The following is a 22673-nucleotide window of genomic DNA, read 5'->3' on the forward strand; positions in this document are numbered from 1 at the left end:
GTATCTAAATGTCCAAAAGGTCGGCTAAATGACTCATTCGATTACGGATTTCCTTGCCAACTTCTACATATAAAGCTTTTTTATTTCAAACTCGATATGCAACACTCACCTCTAGTAATGATGGGCTTGGTCCGCAAGAGAATTAATACCGTTGTAGCTTGGCTGCTATATAGAACCTATTAAAATACACACATTAATGTTTAGATACATTGTTACACATTTCGGAAACTATTGCAACACATTCGTTGTAACACACTCAGCAAATCAGATCATACAAAAGGAAGAGTTCAGGCCACACCGTTCATACAGCAACATTTGTGATACACTTATTGAAAACATCCATAACGCACAAAATGCATATCAGAGTTACTGCAGAATAGAGGTGATTTGAGAACGCATAGCAACATAGCGCATAGCAAAACAATAAAAACCAACTCCGACCATGGCAAATCAGATTCGTTTGAATATAGTTCATGAAGGAAGGGCATAGTTATATACAGTACAGAACTATGACCTTCCTCCATCTATCAATGGCCCCTAAATTCTAAACGCTTGAACGATCAAGTGTCGAGAAGTCCGCTTCGAAACAGTATCCAACCCATTTCTGCTTATTTCGGCAACACCTATTCCAGCGCGAGTTCAAAACTACCATATGGCGACCGAATCCAAACAAGTGGAAATTTTATCGGTATTATAGAAGGTTGTTAGAGACTTCAAAAGTTTCGTCGAATATTTCTTTCATTAATCCAAGACCTTACGGTCCAGTCACTCTGTTAATGCTCTTGTTTTTCAGAATAAACGTTAACGTGAACTACTAGCACAAGCATTAGCTAGTGAAGCTCAACAAGCGTGGTGCGCAACAAATACAATTGTTAACATGAACATTTCTTTAATTTTGGTTATTGCTCAAGTAAATCAGATATTCGATACTATGAATCCGCAATGCCCATTATTACCACACTCGTGTTTGTTCCCAAATATTTCCCTTTTTGCCAAAGGCAGCTTATCTCGATCATGCATCGCAAGTGCAAGTGGATGTTTGTGTGTTTCCGCTAGTTCACCAAAGAAAGAAAGAAGCGTGTACACTTCCGTGGTTAGCTCTTTTGGGCTATACCTTCCGTACATTAATTATTAAATAAGCCAGTGAAAGTGTCAATACGTATGACGTGTGCCGGTGACAGGGGGACCCGATCTTTCTCTTTCGCCCCACCACGGTAGCGCAAGCGAGGCCAGTAAGTGTATCGAATCTCCGTTACCGATCTAGTTAGTGACGCTCAAGCCAGTGCGCCGGTACAGTGAGACAAAGACCGGCAAATACCGGCTCGGACCACCGTTTGCGCTCAGCTCTGATTGATGATGTACGACGTCCATCCATAAATTGCGTAACGCGCACAGGATGGTACTATCGGAATTTAGGGCAAGTGTGCCATTTCGCCCCTATGGCAAGCAATTTTTTCTATATATACTTTTCTTTAAATGGTCAATTTTGTATACAGTTGGTTACGTTCCAATGACTAGGTTTACTGTGCCGAATTGTATATAGATAAAACGATTTATTCCCCTTGTTTTGAATTGTTTTATATTAAGTTGAGCAAATTCCACCCCAAAAAAAAAACAGAACAATAACAAACCATATTGTGGTACAGTTGGTGGTCAAAAAGGGTTCATTGGTGACTCAAGACATGTAGGGATACATGCACTAGTTCCACAAACGTAAAAAATATCCAATTATATAGGAAATAAGTTTATTTTAACCAGGTGGCCGTCTTGCACCATAGCCCAAAAAACAACGTGTTTTAAAACGCTTCAAAAATAGTTTAAGCAGCATAAGAATTTCAAAGTTTTGAAAAGGCAAAAGGATCATATTTATGTTTTGACATATGATTGGAAAAGAATAACAAATATTTTTTACGTGACATATTGTCTGACACTTAGGATTCGCCGCGATAAACATTTATATTTCTGTGTTACGTAGTTTATGGATGTGACTCATTAGATGTTTGAAAAAAATATTTAAAACATCAATCAATGAAACGGCCTAACAAGCCGATCGGTGAGTGATTCGATGGAATATACTAAGGTAAGCAAAACAGCAACTCAACGGAATGGTTTAATACCAAAATACGCACACACAAAAACACAGGTTCATAAAAAGAGAAAAGTGAATTGAGAGCCAATCAGCTCAAAAATTTCCCTGAAAGAGAAAATAATACTATTTGCACCACCTTACCTCAATTGCTATCTTCTAGGCAAGAACTACAAAACGCCCAAACAATGCTGCAGAACCTAAACAATGTCTAAATTGCACCCCTTACTCCCTCAGTTTACACTCTCGTCGGCTAGCTGCTCACACACAATTGGTGTACTTGGACTTGAACCTGGCCTGTGTTGCCACGCCACCCGATCCGCTGTCCTTCTCCCTATTTCTGCACGCTCCGCCAGCGAAAGGCGCGATGATGTAAATCACATCAAACCGTGGGAGACGACAAAAAAGTCACGCCACTTTCGAGCGGTTTGAGCGCGGCGCGCTTTCGCTTTTTTTCCCCTCTGGACAGTGCTGGTCAGCTGGCCAGCTTCCCTTCCCACACTGGGTGACAGTCGCCGGGGCCACCGGATCGACCAGTGGGCAACTGCTACCCACCCAGTAACATGCCCGTGCTTCAGCCGAGCAGACGCGCGCGAACCGAGTGAAGCGATGCAGCCGTACTTGGTGGACCAACGGCGATCGGGCGTACTGCACCGGTGGGTGCCGCTGGTGCTGCTCGTGTTCGGTGCGAAACTGTCCCTCGAGATGGCCCGCGGCGAGATAGTGATCTGTAACTACGAAAAGTTCCACCTGTTCGACAGCATGTACCGGCCGCGGACGGACAACTTCTGCGTGTTTAACGACGTGTACCTCGGCAGTGACGTGAAGGGGGCCGACTTTCTGGCCAGCAGCCTCGACTATCGGCGGGTCGCGTTCGCCAACTCCAAGTTCCCGCAGGTGCCGCCGTCGCTGTTCAAGAACTTTGACGACATCCGGGAGCTGTACGTGCGGCGGTGCTCGCTCGAGTCGCTCAAGATTACCCGCCTGCTCGAGAAGGTGTACGCCGGGGGCAATCGGATCGCGAGCGTGCAGCTAGATGGGAATGCGTCCAACAGCTTGCGCGAGCTGTACCTGGACGGCAACCGGCTGCAGGGGCTCGCCAACCTGACCAATCTGCCCGCGCTCGAGGTGCTCGTGCTGGAGAACAATCCGCTGCTCGGCAATGTGGACTTCGGTCAGTTCGGCCGGATGGAGCGGCTGTGGAAGCTCGACCTCGAGCGGATCGGCATGAGCCGGATCAGCAACGGGCTGAAGCGACCGCTGGCCGAGCTGCGCCGGCTCGACCTGTCGAACAATGCGCTCACGTACGTGCACGTGCGCATGTTCCGGACGTTTCCGAAGCTGGAGCATCTGTGGCTGCACGGCAACCGGCTGTACTACATGGAGGCGGACCAGGTGCGCACGGTGATGCCGTCCATCCGCAGCATCGTCATCGACGACAACCGGTGGGGCTGCGGGCATCTGGCGGCGCTCGGGAAGCAGCTGCGCGATCGGGGCATCATCATCCGGCACGGCGACTGCCGGGCGGAGCGGGCCATCCATCGCGTGTGCTGCTCGGACGAGACGGACGTGGTCGACATGCGGTACCTGATCGAGATGGGCATCCGGCACGAGACGCACTTCCAGCAGGAGGTGCGCGAGCTGCGGGCGGAAAACGATATGCTGCGGCGAGATTTGGAGCGACTCGGCAGCCGGCTCGGCGAGCTGATGGCGAACATTTCGCGGCCAGCTGAGCCGGTGGTAGTGCCGAGCGGGACAGAGGAAACGGTGGATGGGCAGGAATCGGGCGAGCATCCGGAAGGTAATGACGCTGCTGCTTCGTTCGAGGAATATGAGGAGGAGGCAGGGAACGAAAAGTGAGGTTGGTTTAATGTACAAATGGGGGAGAGGGGGGTGAGAGCAGGTATGATTTCGGAGCAAGTTTGCTCTGTGCTATTAGTATGAGTATGTCGAAGCGTTAATTTATTTCTTCTGGTCTGTGCGCGAGGATACTTAGGAAGGTGATTAGGATAAGAAGGGAGCATTAAACATTTATTTATTAAATTTATTTTCTATGACAAGCAACTGTAAAATAAAGTAGCATAATTGCAGCATAATTAGTATATTAAAAAATATTACATCAATTGCTGGGGCAGTTTAGTTATACCATAACTTCCACAACAGGTGCTGTAATAGTTGCTCAAAACTCGGTTTAAATTCGGCGCTAGTCGGAAAAGTCTCCGGAGTCAAAATGCGGAGACACAGTCGTCCAGAGTCGGTGTCGTCACGAGTTGAAGTAGGCCCGATATCGGCGCCATTCGTAGTCGAACAGCATCGTACAGTTGCAATCTTCCAAATTTAACTGTCGACATTCTCTCATTGTAACACTATTTCTTAACAACAGCGCCACATTGACTAAGTCGCATTGGTATGAAAGATGGCCAAAATTATGTACATACTTTTTTTTAATAAAGCTTTGATGATGTATTTTTGAAACAGTGTTACCATCAAAGCTCTGCTTGTGTAATACACACACAAAGTGAAGAAAGAAAAACAAAAACAAAATGTAATACCTTATCACAAACACATTGCACAGGTCGTCTACGACTCCGAGATCGATCGGTTACGACTCGGACGCCAATCTTCGAACTCCAAAAGACTCTGAACGAATCGGAGTCGGGGTCGAACTGGGCTGTTCCGTCCGCAAAATAATAGCTGCGGTCCGTTTAGAGCCGCAGAGAGTTAAACCCATCACTAGTTGGGTTGTTTGCGAACCGACGAGGTAGTTTTGAACACCGAACCGAAAGAAACACCGGCACGTAGAAGATGGTTATCATGCACCTATCAAGCTTTGCGCTTTTGATGAATTTCTGTATTGATAACAAACATCTCAGGATACAGTTTTTCCCTTTCCCTTTTATTTTTCATCATACCCAACGATGTTATCAGGTATATGTATACTAGCTGACATTGGATGTTGGAGCGGAAGAATGAACAAGTTCGCTCACCTGTTAGATATTGCTTTGCAGATCGCTACAAAGATGCAAAACCATCGAGCATCCTGGACAATTATTGTTCATCTCGTCATGCCATGATGAAATGCTTTTTCGTGAGCAGCCCAACAAGAGTGCACCTGCAACAATGAATCCATTTTTTTTCTTTTTTTTCCATCATCTAAACACGAACTGGCTATCATTTCTCTGGTAAAAGCTATTTAAGCCTAAACATGAACATCATTTCTCAAATTTCCCGTCACCCAGATGATGGTGAAATGCTTTTGCAGCTTCAAAAAAAAAACCATGCTCAATAGCAATCACAACTAAACTGCTCATTCTGCTGCTTTGGGAATCCCGGTGCTGCGAACGGTTTCGAAGTGACCCGCAAAGTTCAATATTGTGCATCCAGCCTCTGCCGATCGCACATTATCAGCATTGCGCGAGTGGAAGACCTCTCGCACATCTATACACACGCACTCTTTCGCTCTCTCTTTATCTCTCTCACACATTCTCGGGTGAGCAGCATCGATCGCACATCAAAGCACAATCAAAAACTTGCAGTGGTATTTGCTGAGAACAGTTCGTGCAATACAAGTAGGTTTGTCGCACATTTACCCCATCACTACACTTTTCGGAATCTCAACAGTAAGAGATGTCTCCAAACACCTGTCCCAACCAATGATGCTGGATCGGTCCCAGCTTGTACTGTCGACCTTTGCCCTCGAAAATCACCCCAGACTGTAGTGAGTTAAAATAAACACAAAATCCGGCAAGTGCTGTGCCGCGTTGGTGCGAATTTACTCAATCATAACATTTGTTTTCATTTTCAAGACGCCGTTATCACTGGGAATTCCCGTAACGAATTCATCTTTCAGTGTGCTACGCTAGTTCTACCGCTGGAATGATTGCTCAGTTTCAATCCATCAGTCGCGGAAGAAACACAGTTTTCGAGCTTTTAGTACCACAATGTGCGGGTTACGCGCCGTATCACTAATCAGGTAATTTTCAGCAGTGTACAGTTACGTATTACTTCATATCGCTTAACAGAGTATTTCTTTTTTGTCGGTTGCTGCTTTGGCAGTGTGATTTTCTTCACTTGTGGTAGTGTTGCAGCTGTTGAGGGCAATAATTTTTGGTATCCGGAAGAGCAGCCTGTAGCGACCACCAAACCTTCTTTCCCTGGGAACGGATACAACAACTATGGAAGTCAACCAGCCAACGGTGGTCTGCCAACCAACGCAGGTCACTTAACATACACAAGAGACACAAACTTCGGAGGCCAGTCAGCCAACGGAAATCTGCCACCCAACGGAGGTCCAACCTACAGAAGTGAGACAAACTTCGGAGGTCAGTCAGCCAACGGAGGGCTGCCAGCCAACGGAGGTCTTCCAGCCAACGGAGGTCTGCCAGCCAACAGAGGGCAGCTGCCGTACGGAACTCCAACCCATATAGGTCAGACAATCTACAGAAGTCAGTCAAATTACGGAAGTCAGCAACGCTACAACGTAAAACCACGACAGCCCGAATACAAATGCATTGAGGGTAATCGGCAGTACGACTGTGTGTTCTACGATGTGCACATTGATAAGCAAACGCAAGACGTATACTTTGGCTTTGAGGATATAACACTAAACAACCAGAAGAATGTTACCTTCAAAAACTCTACCATGCGCAAACTGCCCGCTGCTTTACTCGCCTCCTTCCGCCAGGTTGAGCTGCTCAATCTGAACGACCTGCAGATAGAGGAGATCGATACGAACGCGTTCGCTTACGGGCACACAATTCAGGAGCTGTACATGGGATTCAATGCGATTCGATATTTGCCACCGTATGTGTTTCAGAACGTCCCACTGCTCACGGTGCTTGCGCTGGAACGGAACGATTTAACCAGCCTGCCACGCGGAATCTTCCACAACACACCCAAGCTCAGCGTGCTGTCGATGTCAAACAACAACCTGGAGCGCATCGAAGACGACACTTTCCAAGCGACTACAGCGCTTCAATATCTGCAACTGTCCAGCAACAGGCTTACGCATGCTGACCTTTCTCTCATTCCCAGTCTCTTCCACGTCAACGTCAGTTACAACCTGCTCTCTACGCTTGCCATACCGATCGACGTCAAAGAGCTAGACGCATCGCACAATAGCATCAACGTCGTACGCGGGCCCGTCAACGTGGAGTTGGCCATTCTGAAGCTGCAACACAACAACTTGACTGACACTGCCTGGCTGCTGAACTATCCCGGACTGGTTGACGTGGATCTTTCCTACAACCAGTTGGAGAAGATAATGTACCACCACTTTGTCAAAATGCAGCGCTTGGAGCGGCTGTACGTCTCCAACAACCACCTTGTAGCGCTCGACCTTTACGGCCGACCCATCCCAACGCTCAAAGTGCTCGATTTGTCGCACAACCATTTGCTGCATGTGGAACGTAACCAGCCACAGTTTGATAGGCTGGAGTACCTTTATCTCGACCACAACTCCATCGTGACGCTTAAGCTTAGCACCAGTCATACGCTAAACACTCTTACACTATCGCATAATGACTGGGATTGTAACAGTTTACGTGCACTTTGCAGAAACGTAGCCCGACCTATGGTAGACGATGCTGACCAGCATTGCAAGATCGACTACCAACTCGAGCACGGTCTCTGCTGCAAAGAAAGTGACAAGCCGTATCTGGACCGGCTATTACAGTACATTGCCCTGACGAGCGTGGTGGAGAAGGTGCAGCGTGCACAAGGACGCTGCAGTGCCACAGATACCATCAACAGCGTGCAAAGTCTGTCCCACTACATCACACAGCAGGGTGGTGTGCCACTGCAGGGTAACGAACAGCTCGAGGCTGAAGTCAACGAGCTGAGAGCTGAGGTGCAGCAGCTAACCAACGAGCAGATACAACAGGAGCAGCTGCTGCAGGGGCTACACGCCGAGATCGATACCAATCTGCGACGGTACCGCCTGCCCAAGGATGGACTAGCGCGCTCGAGCGATAATCTAAATAAAGTGTTCACCCATCTGAAGGAGCGGCACGCGTTTAAGTTGGGCGAAACGCAGGCACGCCGCACGGAGGCGGATGCTAAGCAGAAGGAAACGGAGGACCTGGAACAGGAAAACATTGCGCTCGAGAAGCAGTTGGATAATAAGAGGGCAAAGCAGGCTGAGTTGAGACAGGAGACGTCGCTGAAGCGCCAAAAAGTGAAGCAATTAGAGGCCAAGAAGAACCGCAATCCAGATACGCGTCGCGTTACAAAGTAGTAGGCAAAGCACCTGTGTGTGTATGATTTTACTTGATCTAAGCATGTAACGGAAATATTTCGAATGCCATTTTTACAAAATAAAAAGACATAACTTTTCAGTTGCAAACGATTCACATTGGGCCATGCATACCCCGAAATCACAGTGACAGATGTTGAAAACTGTTTCACTTACATGCCCCTTGAAAGCTGGGAAAGATCCACTATCAGTCTAGCCAGTTTTCCAGCGTCTTCTCCATACGGGCCCGTGTAATGAGCTCCGGTGTCGCAGGACGGGCAATCTCTTCCGGTGGGTGCAGCACCAGGTGACAGTAGATTGGGATCTACAAATACAGTTCAGTAGAACAGTGCTTGAAATTCGAAGTCAGATTAGATACTTACATATAGCAGTGACATATCGAAAACGGGATGCTCAGCCGGCCGTGGCCGTTCCGGCAGCTTGAAGTGTCTACCGATGATCGGTTCCTCCAGCGGTTTACCGATCTGGTGCAGCGTAGCAAGATACTTTAGCTGAACGCTTCGTGTCCTCCTAATGCCGTCGGTCATTGTTGCGTACTCGGTGAGCTGCACCCGCCAGACTGAGAACGTTTACCGAGCATACCGGCCACGTACGGTCTGATGAGAATTCTCCAACTGGATGGCAACGAGCGAAATCGGAATCCATAGCAACATGACAGCGTTATTTGTTGAATATCAGCGCTTGCATAGATACCGCAGACCGTTTACAACACCGTGTATCGAAATGCAAACCAGTCGCTGTAAAGCTATTCGATGTGTAGATAGATAAACAAAGGGTGGCCGTCCGTGTTGCCAAGCTACTCTGGGTAAGTTACAGAGCACTATTGGCAAAACTATGAAAAATAACAACAGTAGTAAGTTATTCAACTGAATGAAATTTAGTGTCACTGGATCGTACGGTTCGCCTATACAGGTTTCTCTGCCGTAAATGTAGATATTGTGAGCAATGCTTTCAATAAGTCGTAGAATACAGAAACTAAGGCATTATTGAAACGTTTAGCATAAGCAGCTGCGGTTGCTCCGAGCTCCAACTCATTTCAGGAAATTACTTAAGCTTAAGATCCGTATTAGTCACACATTCGAATTGGATAATGCAATGATTTAATAATTATTTTATTTATCAAAAGTGTCCATCTACCTTCCTTTACTAGAACTTATGTGCATAAAGGCAACACCTAGCATATTATTCTGCTGCATACTTTACATGTTCCCTTGTTAATATTGGCCTCGATTAAGTCCGTAACGTTCTTCATAGGTAGCTCACATGCATAAACAGGCGGCGTGGTAGACTCACATTGAAATGGCAATATGCCTTGAAAGTCTTTAACTCCATTATGATTACTAAAATAGCAAGCTGCTCCGAATAAGAAGCGAGGCCACGAGCTATTTCGTACACTCCTGCAGCAGGTTAGCGCTGAAGAAACAAGATACATCATCTGGACCTGGTCAAAATGGTACGAAGTTAACGGTTCGTCAGTGGTCCCTCACCTGTGATAATGGAATTCAAAGAATTCAAATGGTTTGAACTAAGAGATGAAGCTAATGTAGATAATGATAAGAGGCACCCAGAAGGTTTGTTCGTTACATACGTTGACTCCTACAAGCTCGGGCATACCTGACTATTTGGCTGTGTAATACTTATAATTCTCGGAATCTTATGCACGTCTGACGGATTCGGAATTTTCGACCAAACAGAAAAGAATGGGTCGAGCTTAGCCCGACCGAGCGGTCCCGTGGTACAGTCATCAACATACACGACTTAACAGCATGACCCTCATGGGTTCAAACCGCGTTTCCCTTAGGATATATGCATATGCATCGTTTCTCCTTAGGACTTCTACATTATTTTTCCCATTATTCCCATTATCCGGCGTTACAACCGCTTTGCAGTCTTGGCCTGTCTCAGGAGTGTCCGATACCGCTCACGGCGTTTTCGTCTGCCAATCTTCCTGCCGAACGCCTTCACGCCATCCTGCCACTTCAATTTGGGCCTACCATACCTCGTATGTCTTTGTGGACGGCCTAAAAAGAGTCTACGGGCTGGGTCGTCCGTGGTCTTTGCCTCGTTTATCTGCAATCTAAGGTTCTCTGCCACCTACTCGATCCCTTGGTAGGCTTCTAGGAGGACATCTTCTGCATAGGAGAGCCGCATACCAATGATGTCTATATCATCAGCGTATGCCAGGATCTCGATTGACTTATAGAAGATGGATCTCTATCGCCAAGCTCAATAGGAGACAGGCAAGCCCGTGCCCATGGCGCAGACCTTTGGTTATAGCAAAAGGCCCTGAGAGTTTGCCATCCTCCTTCATCTGGAAAGTGACGTTGGTACCCTGGCGTACCCTGGCTATGCTATCGTATGCAACTTTGAAATCAATGAAGAGATGGTTCGTTTTGTATCTATATTCTATCATCTACAAGATCTGCCGCATGAAGATCTGATCAGTGGTTGATATTTCGTTTCGGAATCCTCTTCCACGTGCGGGATAAGTATATCCTGAAGGTTCATTATTGTATATGAGGTAGATGATGCCGAGATTTCAAACAAGGCAGCGATTCGCTATCCCTCACCTTTGTAACAATTTGATTAATCTCGTTTTCTAATCGTGCAACTGCGATTACGTTGGTTCCGGGTGCCTTGTTATTTTTCAGTCGACGTGTAGTTTTTTGGGTTTCGTATGTAGAAGGTAGCATGACACTTTCTGCTAGTGTGGCCTCTAGCTGCTCGTTAAACTGGTCGTTGAGTTATTTATCAAAGTACTGAGCCCACCGCGAGAGGACCTCTGGCCCTTCTAAATTATTATCTCCGATTAACGAACACTCTGGTTTCGCTGGTGGATGTTCTACCACTTACAGGGTCCTCAGCTTACCGATATGTTGTCCTTGTCGCATTGTTCTTCAATCCAATTCAAGCTGTCTTACCTTTACAGTAGCCTATAGCAGTTTTAGGCCACTCTCGTGATACAGTCGTCAACTCGCACAACTTAACAACATGCTCGTCATGGGCTCAAGCCCCCCAATGAGACTGTACGAATGGACGAAGGATTGACTATCCTGCTAAGTGTAGCCAATCAGCCACTGAAATCCAAGCCTAGTGGGTTCTATAGGCAGGCAGGCATCAACCGACAACGGTTGTTGTGCCAAAGAAGAAGAAGAAAGAGCCAAAAACTCGCACGACTTAACAACATAACATGCTCGTCGTGGGTTCGAACCTCGACAGAACCGTCCCCCATAGTAAGGACTGACTATCCAACTTTGCGGTATAGGCTGGTACCATCTTAAATTCTCCTTTTGGACACATATTTGCCTGTTGTTAAGCCTTTTAATTAAGAAATTATAATTGTATTCTTTGATAATTGGCATCAATTGCAGACAATGCTATAAGACTCAACTTTTTAGCACCACAAAAATGTTTTGATTCTTTTACGTTTACTTTCTTCCGTACACCGTACGTGCTCATTCCCCAAAAGAAGTGCTCATTCCGCATTGCTACATTGCTACATCGGCATCTTCGCCCAGCCCGGCACGAGAAAGATGAAGTCCCATGTTCATTTCCGGATTAGTACCTCAATCACGATCGCACCGTGGTGCGTTGCTGGTCCGCCCGGAGCGCAACCGTAAATCACGCGGTAGCATAGTGTACCACATCATCCGCATCGACCCCCAAACCCTGAGACGGATGTGCACTGCGTCAGTTGGTTCACGGCACGGCGAACTTCGCACGAATTATGAACCAATGCCCAAGGCGCGCCGTCGACGACGCCACCACCGCGGAGATAAATTATTCCGAACCGTTTTTTCGCCGACCAACAATCGAAGCGAACATTTACCTTCCCCGATGACCCCTAACAGCTGGCCCCGTATGTGTGTGTGCACACACACACGCACTCAACCGCGGCTAACCGGGTTCGTCGTCTGCCTGTCAACCGTGATAAACGAGCGTTAATTATTAATTTTTCACAACACCCCCACCGCACCATCATTAATTATTCGCGCGCGTATGTGTGTGTGTAGACGCTGAGCGGAAGACGTTTGTTGCGGCAGGATAGAACAAATGCAGACGATGGAAAAAGAAATGCTCAAGCATTAAGGATACTGCAAACACTTACGGCTGCGAAGCGCACGATGCGCTTACTAAAATCCCCCGCGGGGAAAGGGCGCAGATAGCAACATGGATTCCGGATGTTTCACCTTCGTGTGGGATGTATCACCAACACCCGTCCCGCCGCCTTGTGCGATTGCTGCAAGTGTGTTGCGCGTGTTCCTAAAAGTAAAGTTGAAATCAAATAACGCGATGCATCAAAAAATCACTCACGAAAAACAACATTTTCAAATGGCAAATGGTCCCTCCCCCCACAACCCTCCCGTGCCCAAACACTCACGCAAAAGCTCGTGCACTCGCCTGCACCGTAATTGGCTCTACCCTCCACCGAACAATCCGATGCAAATGCAATCCGTGGTGCAAGCACTTTACTCTCCCCAACGGTTCCTTGGATGATGGGCCGGGAGAGCTACACGCTTGATCGCGAACGGCATCGCTTTTGCTCAGTGCACTGTGCATGTGTGTTGGTAGTGCATTATTTACTTTGCTCTACAGCAAGCTTGTGCCATTTGAACCCGCTGCAAACCATCTTGCCTTCGCAAGTTTGTTTCCACGACACGCCCGAGGAAGTAATATCTGTACAAAATAGAAAGAACAGAAAGATAAAGATTACATCGGCCACGGGGAAGAAGCTCAACTATCTTGCTGGTGGAGGAAATTTTTGAACTTTCCTAACTTAATTTCTAACGAGCGACGACTCTGTGGCGCAACGGGCGCTATGTGCCATTCCACGTGCTGGATCAGTTCGGAGATTGATTTTTCCTGATTTGGTTCGCCGTTCGAGCGATGCGATTCGTCTTTGATATGCTGGCGCATCCAGCATGTCTGTAGAAAGGAGCACTAGAAGAAGAAGAAGAAGAAAACACTTTCTTTTCGATGCAAATGGAAAGGAAAACATAATTTATTCAACCACCCTGGGGGTGCAGAAGTAATGACGGTTTTTTTATAGGATGCTAGAGGGGGAAGGGGGGGGGGGATAAATCTTCAAGTCAAAAAACACAAATTTGAGGAAACATTGATGTCGTGATTCGGGAAAAGGGGGTGTTTGGATGCACATTTTGATTGGAAAAAAGGGGGGAAAGAAAAAAGTTTTTCGCAAAGAAAAAGGGATAAAAATGTAGATTCCTTTTCATTTCATTTGCTCTTTGGACACATTTCTTCTTCATTTTTTTAAGAAACCTCCCCTTCATGGTACGAGTCGAACTTGATTGCTTGAAGTTAATTAAAACTCACATTTTCCCGAAGCCACCGACTGTTCATGTATACTGGGGAAATGCACTGACTGGAAATGCACCAACTACTGTCACCGGGTGCCATCTTCGTTTGCATCGCGAAGGAATGCACCGGCCCCATGGCCTGGCAGGAGTCCGTTGTTACGCGTGTCACCCTAACTCCGTGGAGAAGGCGGGGGCCTGACATTTGACAGCTTTCACAGGAACGACGAAATCCAAGCAATCCAACCCAACGCCGGTAACACCACCTTCACGTGCACACTCCCTCTCCCCAGGCTGGGCCGGGCGGGGCCTGATAAATTGCAATCCGTCGCCAAGCGCGTGCGGGTGGGTGCGTTTCTCTCCGTGTCAACATTCCACAACCGATGTGAGAAGGAATTTATTGAACGTTTATTGGATTTTCGGTATTTCGGCCGAAGATAGTTTAGTGGCAATGCACAATACTAAAGAAGAGCATCAGGCCCGCGCGACGACGCCTTTTGATATTGGATCGCGTTCGAGGAAAAGAAAATCTAAGGAGACATAAATAAACTTAATCGTTAAAAAAGAAGAAAGTACACAACAAGACAAGCTGCCTCGAAAGTGGAAATTTTAAACCAAACACACACAGACACATACCATGAAGTCAGCATCCAATTGCACGGGACCGGTCACGAAAGTGCACTGGACTCGATATATATATTGGAAAAGCTTTTTTTACGTACCTCCTTCAAAAAAAGAAAACAAAAAACAGGGCCCATCTTCCTACACGTCCAATCTCGGAGCCAAAGACTTATACCGAATTCACATGCAATAAGCACACTCCCCGCCCATTACAAGATATACGAGCGAGCGGCACGATCCTTACGCGTCAGCCAGATCTGCCTCAGAATTGCTTTATTTTAAAGCACGAGAAAGTGAATAAATAAAGTGCACAAAAACTCACTACTCACTTAGAAATTTGTTACATTTCCGTTCCATTTTCCAACAAGCAGCACACGCGCACGGGGCCACTAATGAGAAACGTTTTCATTAAACGTTTCGGGGCAAGCAGTAACAACAGCTTTCGCACAACCAATATGGCGCGTATGTCTGTATGTCGGCTGCCAGACGATTCATTAAACCGTGTTACCATGGAGATGCGCTGCAATTTCCTTTCCCCAGGACAACTCACCGAGCGGCTAATTCTGTGCCATCCGGTCGCCTTTGCTTTAAGGCCGGCTGATGACATGGGAAGGATGGCAGCAACGGACAGTGACGGAAAAAGGAGAAGGATCCGAATTCAACAGCTTGTTTATTAGAAAAGTTTTATTTGTCCTCTCGAACCACTAACATGTGAGCTGTGTGTGAGTGTGTGTGGGTTTTTTTTTGTTCGTAAAATCCTTCTTCCAATCTAACCCCATCGCCAAAGCAGTGTACAGCAAATACGTTCCTGCTCTAAAACTCTTCCGACCCGGGGGTCAGTTCAAATATTACGTTGAGCTGCTAGCTACAAACGCGGGCGAGGGGTAAGCGGTTCGCACTGACGCCAACTGGCCATTGATTGATTGCTGCAGCCACAACCGCATCGCCCCGTTACAAAACCAACGAACCTCAACTTTGGTCCGATTGGTCGATCGATTACGAAACCCCGGACAACATATATCGAGCGGAATGGGCAAGCCACCGGCCAGCCAATGTGGCCGATTGAGCAACTGTCCCATCTACCATGACTCAATATTTGACCACCACACACACACAAATACAGCATCGCAAACCTACCAAACGAGCCATGTATCGACCACCGAAGCCCAAGGGTTTCGGTGTCCCCGTGTTTAGTATTTATCTTCGATTTCTTTTCCCTGCACCGTCCCTACTTCCCTGTCCAACCGCATGGGAAAAGAAAAACTTTCCAACAGTACAAATAGATAGACATTAAAAGAGCATCGTACGAGCGCAGGCTGGCCCCAGCGGTTCTGTCGCGGGAAGTTCAGAGAAGTCGGTGCTGTGTGAATGTGTGGTGTGGTTTGGTGTACGAACTTTTACTCGCTTTTGGTCGGGCTCCGGCCTGCGGAAGGCTGTGCCAAGGCAATTGGGCGGGCGTTTGCGTGCTGTAAAGTCAAACAAACGAGAAAGCGTGATACATCAAATGGCAATGCTTTTGGCGCAAATAGAAGCAGCCCAAGCTGGAGCATGTACCCACGATGCTCGGTCGGCTTTGGCTTTGAATTGAATTTCGGAACGTTTGATGAGTGCTAACACGAGATACTTTTTTGTGTAAACGTTGACAACTTCGCAACAAACGCATCGTCAAGCTTGACTGTATTCAGAAGTTAAGTCAAAAAGGCCCCCGTTACGACACAGCTACGCCAGCAGCTTTAACAACTTCGCTTTAAGCGCCTCCTCCACTCACACCCGGATGGTTCTCGCGCTCCTCCATCCGTGCCGGCGTTTTAAACCCCCGCCGAAGGGTCGCATTGCGCCCAATCACAATCGGCGACAGTTTCGGCGGGCTGGCCGGATAAATCGATGCGAGTGTTTCGATTTTCCGCTTCGCCGCACTGTTGCTGCCCACCCCGACCGGGGTGGAAGTCTGCGGCAACCGGCTTACCGACCGCTGCCCGTACGGTGTGCCCACGTTCGGGGTGCTACTCCCTGCCACTGCCACCAGCTCGCCGAGCCGCTCCGCACACTGCTCGAAGAATCGGTCGCGATCGATCGCGTCCAGCTGCAGCTGGCAGCGGTCCCATTCCGCCCGCAGATGGCCGTGGCGGGCGTGCTGCTCCGTGAACGTGGTGTACTCGGTCGCGAACGACTGCGGTACGCCGACTGCCGGCTGCCGGCTGAACGTGCGCCACTGCAGATTGGACACGCACAATAGCCGCCGCTCCTGCACCACGTCGTCGTACGCGTACTCGCCCAGCCCGTGCCAGAAGTTGATGCACAGCAGGTTCATGGCCGTGTCGGCCAGGTAGATCGATTGGAACTTTTTCGTTTCGGCCGGGCCGACGCGCACCACCACCCCGACCGTGTCGAACTCGCCGAACGGTGGACGGAAGCTAGCCGCATCGATCGACCCGATCGGTGTGACGGTGCGGCTGCTCGAGTGGCCCTGCTGCTCGACGACGAGGTCGTCCTTTACCCTGCGGTACGTGGTGGCCTTGTGTGCGGTTAGTTGGACGTCGTTATTCTTCGTCCCGTTGGCGGTAACATTCCCAAACTCCAGGTAGGCTTGCTCTTGCAGCAAAGCACGCGCATCGTCCGTCGGGCGCCAGATCGAGAGGACAAACGAGCGTACCGGTTGGGCCCGATCCATGAGGCGCACTTTCAGCAGCGAGGTAACGGTCGGCCGGATGGTGCTTTTGGCGAGCAGGGCCTTCACCCGTCGGTTGATTTCGCTCTGCAGCTGCTCCTGCTGTCGCTGCTGGAACTGCTCAATGACGAGCTGCTGCGAACGGGTCAGTTCAAACTACAAAAAGAAAGGGGGAAAATGTTTACAAAAAGAGGAACCATTTCCATTTTGCTCTTTCGCTACTGCTTACGTCGAGAAACGAAACGTCGAGCCCATTTTCCAAACACTCCTGCAGCTCGGCCGCCGTCGTGCTCTCCGTCACGCGCACGTTGCGCTTCACGCTGCCGGCCGCCCGCTCCCGTTCGATTTCCTCCTGCACGCGGTTGTACAGTTTGTGCAGATTTTCCAGCTGGTTCGCATCGTTCCGGCGACTGTGCCGCTGCTGCATCCGCTCCGAGCGCAGCACCGATCCCTGCCCTTCGCTCGAGCTTTTTTCCACGTACATCAACGGATACACGCGCACGATGAGCGCTCGCACACGGGCAATCAGTCCGCCGCGATCGTGAATAGTATTGCACCCGATCAGGAACGGTACGGGATGGTGATAGTACCCCAACCGTACCGACCACCGCACACGGCGCGTTGCGTTTGCGGCAATTTTTAACCGCACGTCCAGCGGTACTTCCAACGGCGAACAGCCATCCTTGTGGTTGCACAGTTCCGCGCCCTGTATCATTAGCTTCGTGCCCGGGACGATACGGCCTGCGCGAACAGCCGCCGCCAGTGGGTAATCGATCTCGGTTCGCACACTGTACCATCCATCGGACAGTTCCAGCCCCATTCCGACGGCGGATGCTGCATCGTTGTGCACGATGTTTGACACGAACAGCACCATCCGGCGGTTCGGTATGTCGTCCTTTTCGAGCATCTTTCTCAGGGCGGACCGGCGTGCGGAATCGATCTCGACGTGATACCGGTACTGTAGTTGTTGGAAGACATTTTCCGGCGACAAGGCACCCTGCAGATGGGTGCTAAAATTGCGCTCATACGCACTCAGCTTGCATACGATCCAGCGCCAAGCGTTTTCAACCCATCCCTGCGGTACGAGCCGCGGATCAATGCCCGGGGCTGCAAGAAAGGCACACCTCATCTCTTCCACGCCTATGGTGGAGTTTGCGTCCATCAGTAAGCATCCCGCTTTCCCATCCGTTCCGAGAGGTATACCCGCAGTGTTGCTGATGCTGACCGATTCCCTGCAAACAAAGGCAACATTTAAGCGCCTAAAGTACCATTAAAATGCGCCTCAACTTACCCGTAATACTCCGCCACATTGAAGCGAAACTCCATCGCGTTCTCCAGCGTGACATTCATCGCTGCGGTTAACACGTCCGCCGACCGGGGAACAGCGCCACCAACAAACTCGCTTATCGCGACACGATTCTTCTGCTGCTTTTTGCTAAAAAACTCAAACAACCGTGGTCGACACGCATCTGCCGGTTTCCTTTCAATGTATTGCATCTGTTTTTCCAGCTCCTCTCTTCGTGCCTGCTGTACATGCTCCGGTGGCAGGCTTACCGGCACCGACCGCCGCTTCCCATCCGACTCGTCCGAGGCGGGAAGATTGGGCAGTATCTCGGAAAAGCTATCGTCCCAATCCGATCCGGCAGGTTGCACTTTCGCCGCCGGTTTGGCCGGTATCGCATCGGAACATTGGTCAAATTTGGACAGCAATTTGTTCGGCTTTTTACTCATTTGCTGGACGCAAAACAGTTGCTGAAACTCGTGATCATCCAGCTGCGAGAAAAACGCATCGACATCGTGTGCTGATGGGGTTGGTTCTTTCGTCGGTTTTGTGGTGGGCTTTACGCTTTCACCTACGGTCGATGCTGGCGTACTGGTTTGGAAGGGAACAAGCGGATGGAGATGGTTTGAGCGCAATTTCTTCTTCGGTGTCAGTATCGGTCCATCGTGCGCAGGCGATAGGCGGCGCTTGTGACGAGTTTCCTCCAGTTTGGGTGCATTTTCTTTATGCACCGAGTCACTTATTGCAGCATCGTTGCTGCCAGCAGGAAGAGGTTCTTTGCTTTCAGCTTCATCGAACTCATTCCATAGCTTTTTAGCCTTCTCAAGCGCATCGACCGAAATGGCAATGGAAGCTCCACTCGCTCGACTAAACGTAGGAAATGAGGTTACGCTTTCCTCAACATGATCGATAGCACAAGCGTCTTTCGAGATTGCTTTAGTGCATTCCGTGACCTTTTCCTCTTCTTCTTCGGTGAAGAATTTCTTTGCATTTTCCAATGCTTTTTTCGAGACGGAAATTTTACTACCGCTTGCCGTGTTAAAGCCACCGAGCAAATTTCCTATGATGTTTTCCTTATCAACCACCGGGTCTATATCGTCCTCAACGAATGCTTTCTGTGCCAGTTGCAGAGCTTTCTTCGAGATTGTAATTGCACTACCAGCCGCTGTACTAAAACTGGTCGCGAAATTGGGAGGTTTTCGGTTTCCGGTATTTTCTTGATCTGGTTTGGAAGCTTCCTCTTCGGCAAATGTCTTTTGTGCTCGTTCGAGGGCATCTTTGGAAACAGATATCTTGCTACCACCGGCTGTACTAAATCCACCACCGAAGGAGGCATTAGTCATATTCCCGGGCTGGTTCTCTTTGTCTCTGCTCAATTCTTCCTCTTCAAACATCTTTTGAGCTGTTTTTAATGCCTGTTTCGAGACAGCTATTGAGGAACCACTCGCTGTACTAAAAGCTCCCGTACAATCTGGTTGCAAGTTGTCACCATTTCTAACCTCTTTCCTTTCATTCTCTATACACATTCCGCTTACCTTCTGGCAAGAGCCCGCTGTTTCAACGTCGGTAGCATTTTCCACCATTAATTCTATCTCTTCGAACGTTTTCTGTGCCTTTTCAAGGGCTTTTTTCGACACGGCAATTTTATTGCCACTTGCTGTACTAAAACTAAAACCCATGGCAGGTGGCTTGAACCCACCATCCACTGTTGTTTGGGGTTGATCTGTGCCTTCCCCTTCCTCTTGCGCAAACATGGTGCGAGCCGATTCGAGTGCTCTTTTCGATACAGCAATCTTGCTTCCACTAGCAGTACTAAAACCACCACCACCGCCAAATGAAGCTCCATTTGCTGTGGTGATGTTTTCCTGTTCCATTTTCGTTTCTTCCTCGGCAAACCGTTTTTGTGCCGATTCAAGTGCCGCTTTCGAGACAGCAATTGTATTGCCACCGGCTGTACTGAAACCTCCCAAGCACGTCGGTTGATAGGGGTTTCCTTCCTGTATGACTAATGGATCGTCCCCAATGTCCTTGCCAATCGTTGTCTCATCGTCTTCGAACGATTTACGCGCCTTTTCGATGGCTTCTTTCGATGCAGTGATCGATTTACCACCAGCTGTACTAAAAGCGGTTCCCAACGGTGCCTTATCATCGTCTACGTGCATCTCATTCTGAAGCTTGGCTTCCTCTTCGGCAAACATTTTCTGAGCACTTTCGAGCGCTTTTTTCGATATGGCAATTGCGCTGCCACCAGCCGTACTAAATCCTCCACTAAACGGTTGATTGGAAAATACAGGTTCTGCTATCTTCCGCCTATGAGCTTTTCCTGCGTTGTTTGCATTTACGCTTGGAACGGCCTTCATTTCAACACTATCCTGCAACGTTTCCCTTATGCTAGAATCATTTTGAAGGTGATTAAGCTTCTGTTTGACTTCTTCTTCTGCGAACATTGCTTGAGCTTTTAGTAACACTTCATCAGAATCATTTACCGAAGCATCGCGCGTTGTGTTACTGTATGAGTTAGCACTGTGAGGCACCAAAGAAGCATTAACCCTTCCATGTACCTCATTATTGCCGCCGGATTTTATGGGAGTCGCGTTTGTCCCTTCAGTTATCTTTTGCACTCGCTTCTGATCCGATGCATTGGGTTCTTTCTCCTCCGCAGGGTGCGCCAGCATGAACAGATCCTCATCATCGTCCAGCAACTGTTCCATCGTAATTGGTTCACTCACACTCTCCGCATGGTTATCCTCCACCGATAGAAAACTGCTCTCATCTGACTCACTCAACGTGGCAAAGTTTATCGCAACCGTCTTGGGAGAAGACGATCTATCGGAGGCAAGGGAGATCGGTGAAGAAAACCCGTGAAACGCTGGTTCACCGTCGAACGAAGTGGATTTGGTTTCATTTCGAGCTTTCTCTTCCCTACACTCGCCACCTTCTTGGCTATTAGTTATGGCTTGTGAAAAGAAAGCGGAAAGTTGTGTAAGATTTGCCTGTATTAGCACACTTTCGTTCAGTGCCATTCCGTCCATTGATGTTTCAGTATCGCTGTGATGGTTAGAATTACGGATCGTGCTCGTTTCCGACTCATCATCGCTTGACGGTTGCCCAGCCATTGATGAATCTTCCGTGTCGTAGCTTAACCGACGAGCTAACAGTTTCTCTCTTCTCTCTCTGGCTCGGCCATACTGGCGGCATGTCGGTTCGCGCTTGACGGGTTTTGGCGGGCTGGTGATTAAATCTCGCAGCTGTATTAATCTTCGCCGCAAGCTTTCGGATTGGATGAGGGATAGGTCTACCTCCATGGAGCACGTTTCGCTATCTTCGAGCCGAAAATCGTCCAATATTCGCTGCACTATACTTCGCTCATCGGGAGCAGCATCTGGTTCTATAACTAAAAAGAAAAACATTAACAATTGAGGTACAAAGTGTTATTTAGGAAAAAGCACCTTCACGTCTGATGGTCGTTTCGTTGATTGAAGCATTGCTGGGAAGGTTTTCCGACAGTCCATCATTCTCAACAGTGTCTGCTCTAAGAATCTCAGATAGCGGCAGTTTCGGTGGCTGCTTTTCTATGCCCGGTCCGGTCAACAGATCCGCCGCTTCAAATAGGTCGATCATTTGTGTATCAATTTCCATCTGTGTGAAGCTATAGTTGTGAGGCTTTATGGTTGATTGTGCCTTGTACTCCTGCGGTGGCGCAAAATCACTTTCTTCACCATCTCCAGCCAGTTTGGCCAGCTCGGCCACCGTTAGGAACTGTTCCGTACAGCAGGCAACAAACTGCCGTGACAGCACTTTACTCGGTCCCGGGATGGCATTGGCCTTTTCCAGCAGTATTGCCGAAGCCAGAGGATTTGCTTGCACCGTTTCAAACTGCTCAACATCCTCGTCGCAGTAAAAGGTCGACAGCTTTCGTGCCGCTTCTGGTAACTCCGCCTCGGTAACTTGAACGTCGCTCGCACATTCGGAATGCTGCTCGTAGGACGATCCATCGTCGGCGAAACTTTCACCGGCCGACGCTTTCTTGGCACGTTTAAACAGTGGACCATGTTTCCGGCGGAATTTCTTGCGCTTTACCGCGACCGGACTGGCCGGCACTTCGTCCATCGTTTGGGGGCACCCGAAACAGTTTTTGTGCGGTAACTGAGATTGTTTTATTATTTTTTGGTTGTGTTGATATCCAGAGTGGCCAGATTATTTTTGCGGTTTTCGGTAGGCGCATCAAAATTTTATCGGTAGTTTTCGGTAGGAGTTCAAGATTATTTCGGTAGTTTTCGGTAGGCTTTGAAGTGTTGAGCGAGGGGGGGGGGGGTTGGGTAGGGAATTTAACCCAACAAATGATTGGGACGCTCTAGCAGCAATCGAACGCGATATCGAACATGAAAAATATATGGGATTTTACATGTTCGATGTGATAACCCACAAATCGAACATGTGAAGTCCTA

General features: G+C 48.5%; 4 protein-coding genes and 1 long non-coding RNA gene across 7 annotated transcripts; 2 read left to right on the plus strand and 3 right to left on the minus strand.

Moving 5' to 3' along the window:
* The first annotated feature begins 2479 nt into the window (after positions 1–2479).
* Positions 2480–4479, plus strand: LOC120908600 (nephrocan-like). The gene has a single exon (XM_040319782.1). The coding sequence runs from the start codon at positions 2696–2698 to the stop codon at positions 3944–3946; it is 1251 nt and encodes a 416-aa protein (XP_040175716.1). The 5' UTR covers positions 2480–2695; the 3' UTR covers positions 3947–4479.
* Positions 4480–5634: 1155 nt separating this feature from the next.
* On the plus strand, positions 5635–8432 carry LOC120908597. Its single transcript, XM_040319779.1, has 3 exons — positions 5635–5804; positions 5893–6059; positions 6143–8432. The coding sequence occupies exons 2-3, from the start codon at positions 6028–6030 to the stop codon at positions 8319–8321; spliced, it is 2211 nt and encodes a 736-aa protein (XP_040175713.1). The 5' UTR covers positions 5635–5804; positions 5893–6027; the 3' UTR covers positions 8322–8432.
* LOC120908601 (WD repeat-containing protein on Y chromosome) lies at positions 8416–13009 on the minus strand. Of its 2 annotated transcripts, XM_040319783.1 has the most exons (4): positions 12721–13009; positions 12448–12602; positions 8702–9171; positions 8416–8643 (listed from the first exon to the last, which is right to left on the minus strand). In XM_040319783.1, exons 3-4 carry the CDS (start codon positions 8864–8866, stop codon positions 8527–8529), a joined length of 282 nt encoding a protein of 93 aa, XP_040175717.1. In that variant the 5' UTR covers positions 8867–9171; positions 12448–12602; positions 12721–13009; the 3' UTR covers positions 8416–8526. The 2 variants fall into 2 exon arrangements, with proteins under 2 accessions (XP_040175717.1, XP_040175718.1); XM_040319784.1 differs by lacking the exons at positions 12448–12602; positions 12721–13009 and having other exon boundaries at positions 8702–10293.
* A 108-nt stretch (positions 13010–13117) lies between these two features.
* Positions 13118–14771, minus strand: LOC120908603. Its single transcript, XR_005741155.1, has 3 exons — positions 14377–14771; positions 13674–14184; positions 13118–13280 (listed from the first exon to the last, which is right to left on the minus strand). It is a non-coding gene; the product is annotated as an uncharacterized LOC120908603 (long non-coding RNA).
* A 170-nt stretch (positions 14772–14941) lies between these two features.
* Positions 14942–22413, minus strand: LOC120894973 (breast cancer type 2 susceptibility protein homolog). 2 transcript variants are annotated; one of them, XM_040297896.1, is made up of 4 exons: positions 21675–22413; positions 18235–21613; positions 17173–18175; positions 14942–17099 (listed from the first exon to the last, which is right to left on the minus strand). In XM_040297896.1, the coding sequence occupies exons 1-4, from the start codon at positions 22333–22335 to the stop codon at positions 16023–16025; spliced, it is 6120 nt and encodes a 2039-aa protein (XP_040153830.1). In that variant the 5' UTR covers positions 22336–22413; the 3' UTR covers positions 14942–16022. The 2 variants fall into 2 exon arrangements, with proteins under 2 accessions (XP_040153830.1, XP_040153829.1); XM_040297895.1 differs by having other exon boundaries at positions 18235–21619.
* Between the last annotated feature and the right edge of the window lie 260 nt (positions 22414–22673).

Source organism: Anopheles arabiensis, chromosome 2 (genome assembly GCF_016920715.1).
Source record: "Anopheles arabiensis isolate DONGOLA chromosome 2, AaraD3, whole genome shotgun sequence".
Taxonomy (NCBI): Eukaryota; Metazoa; Arthropoda; class Insecta; order Diptera; family Culicidae; genus Anopheles; species Anopheles arabiensis.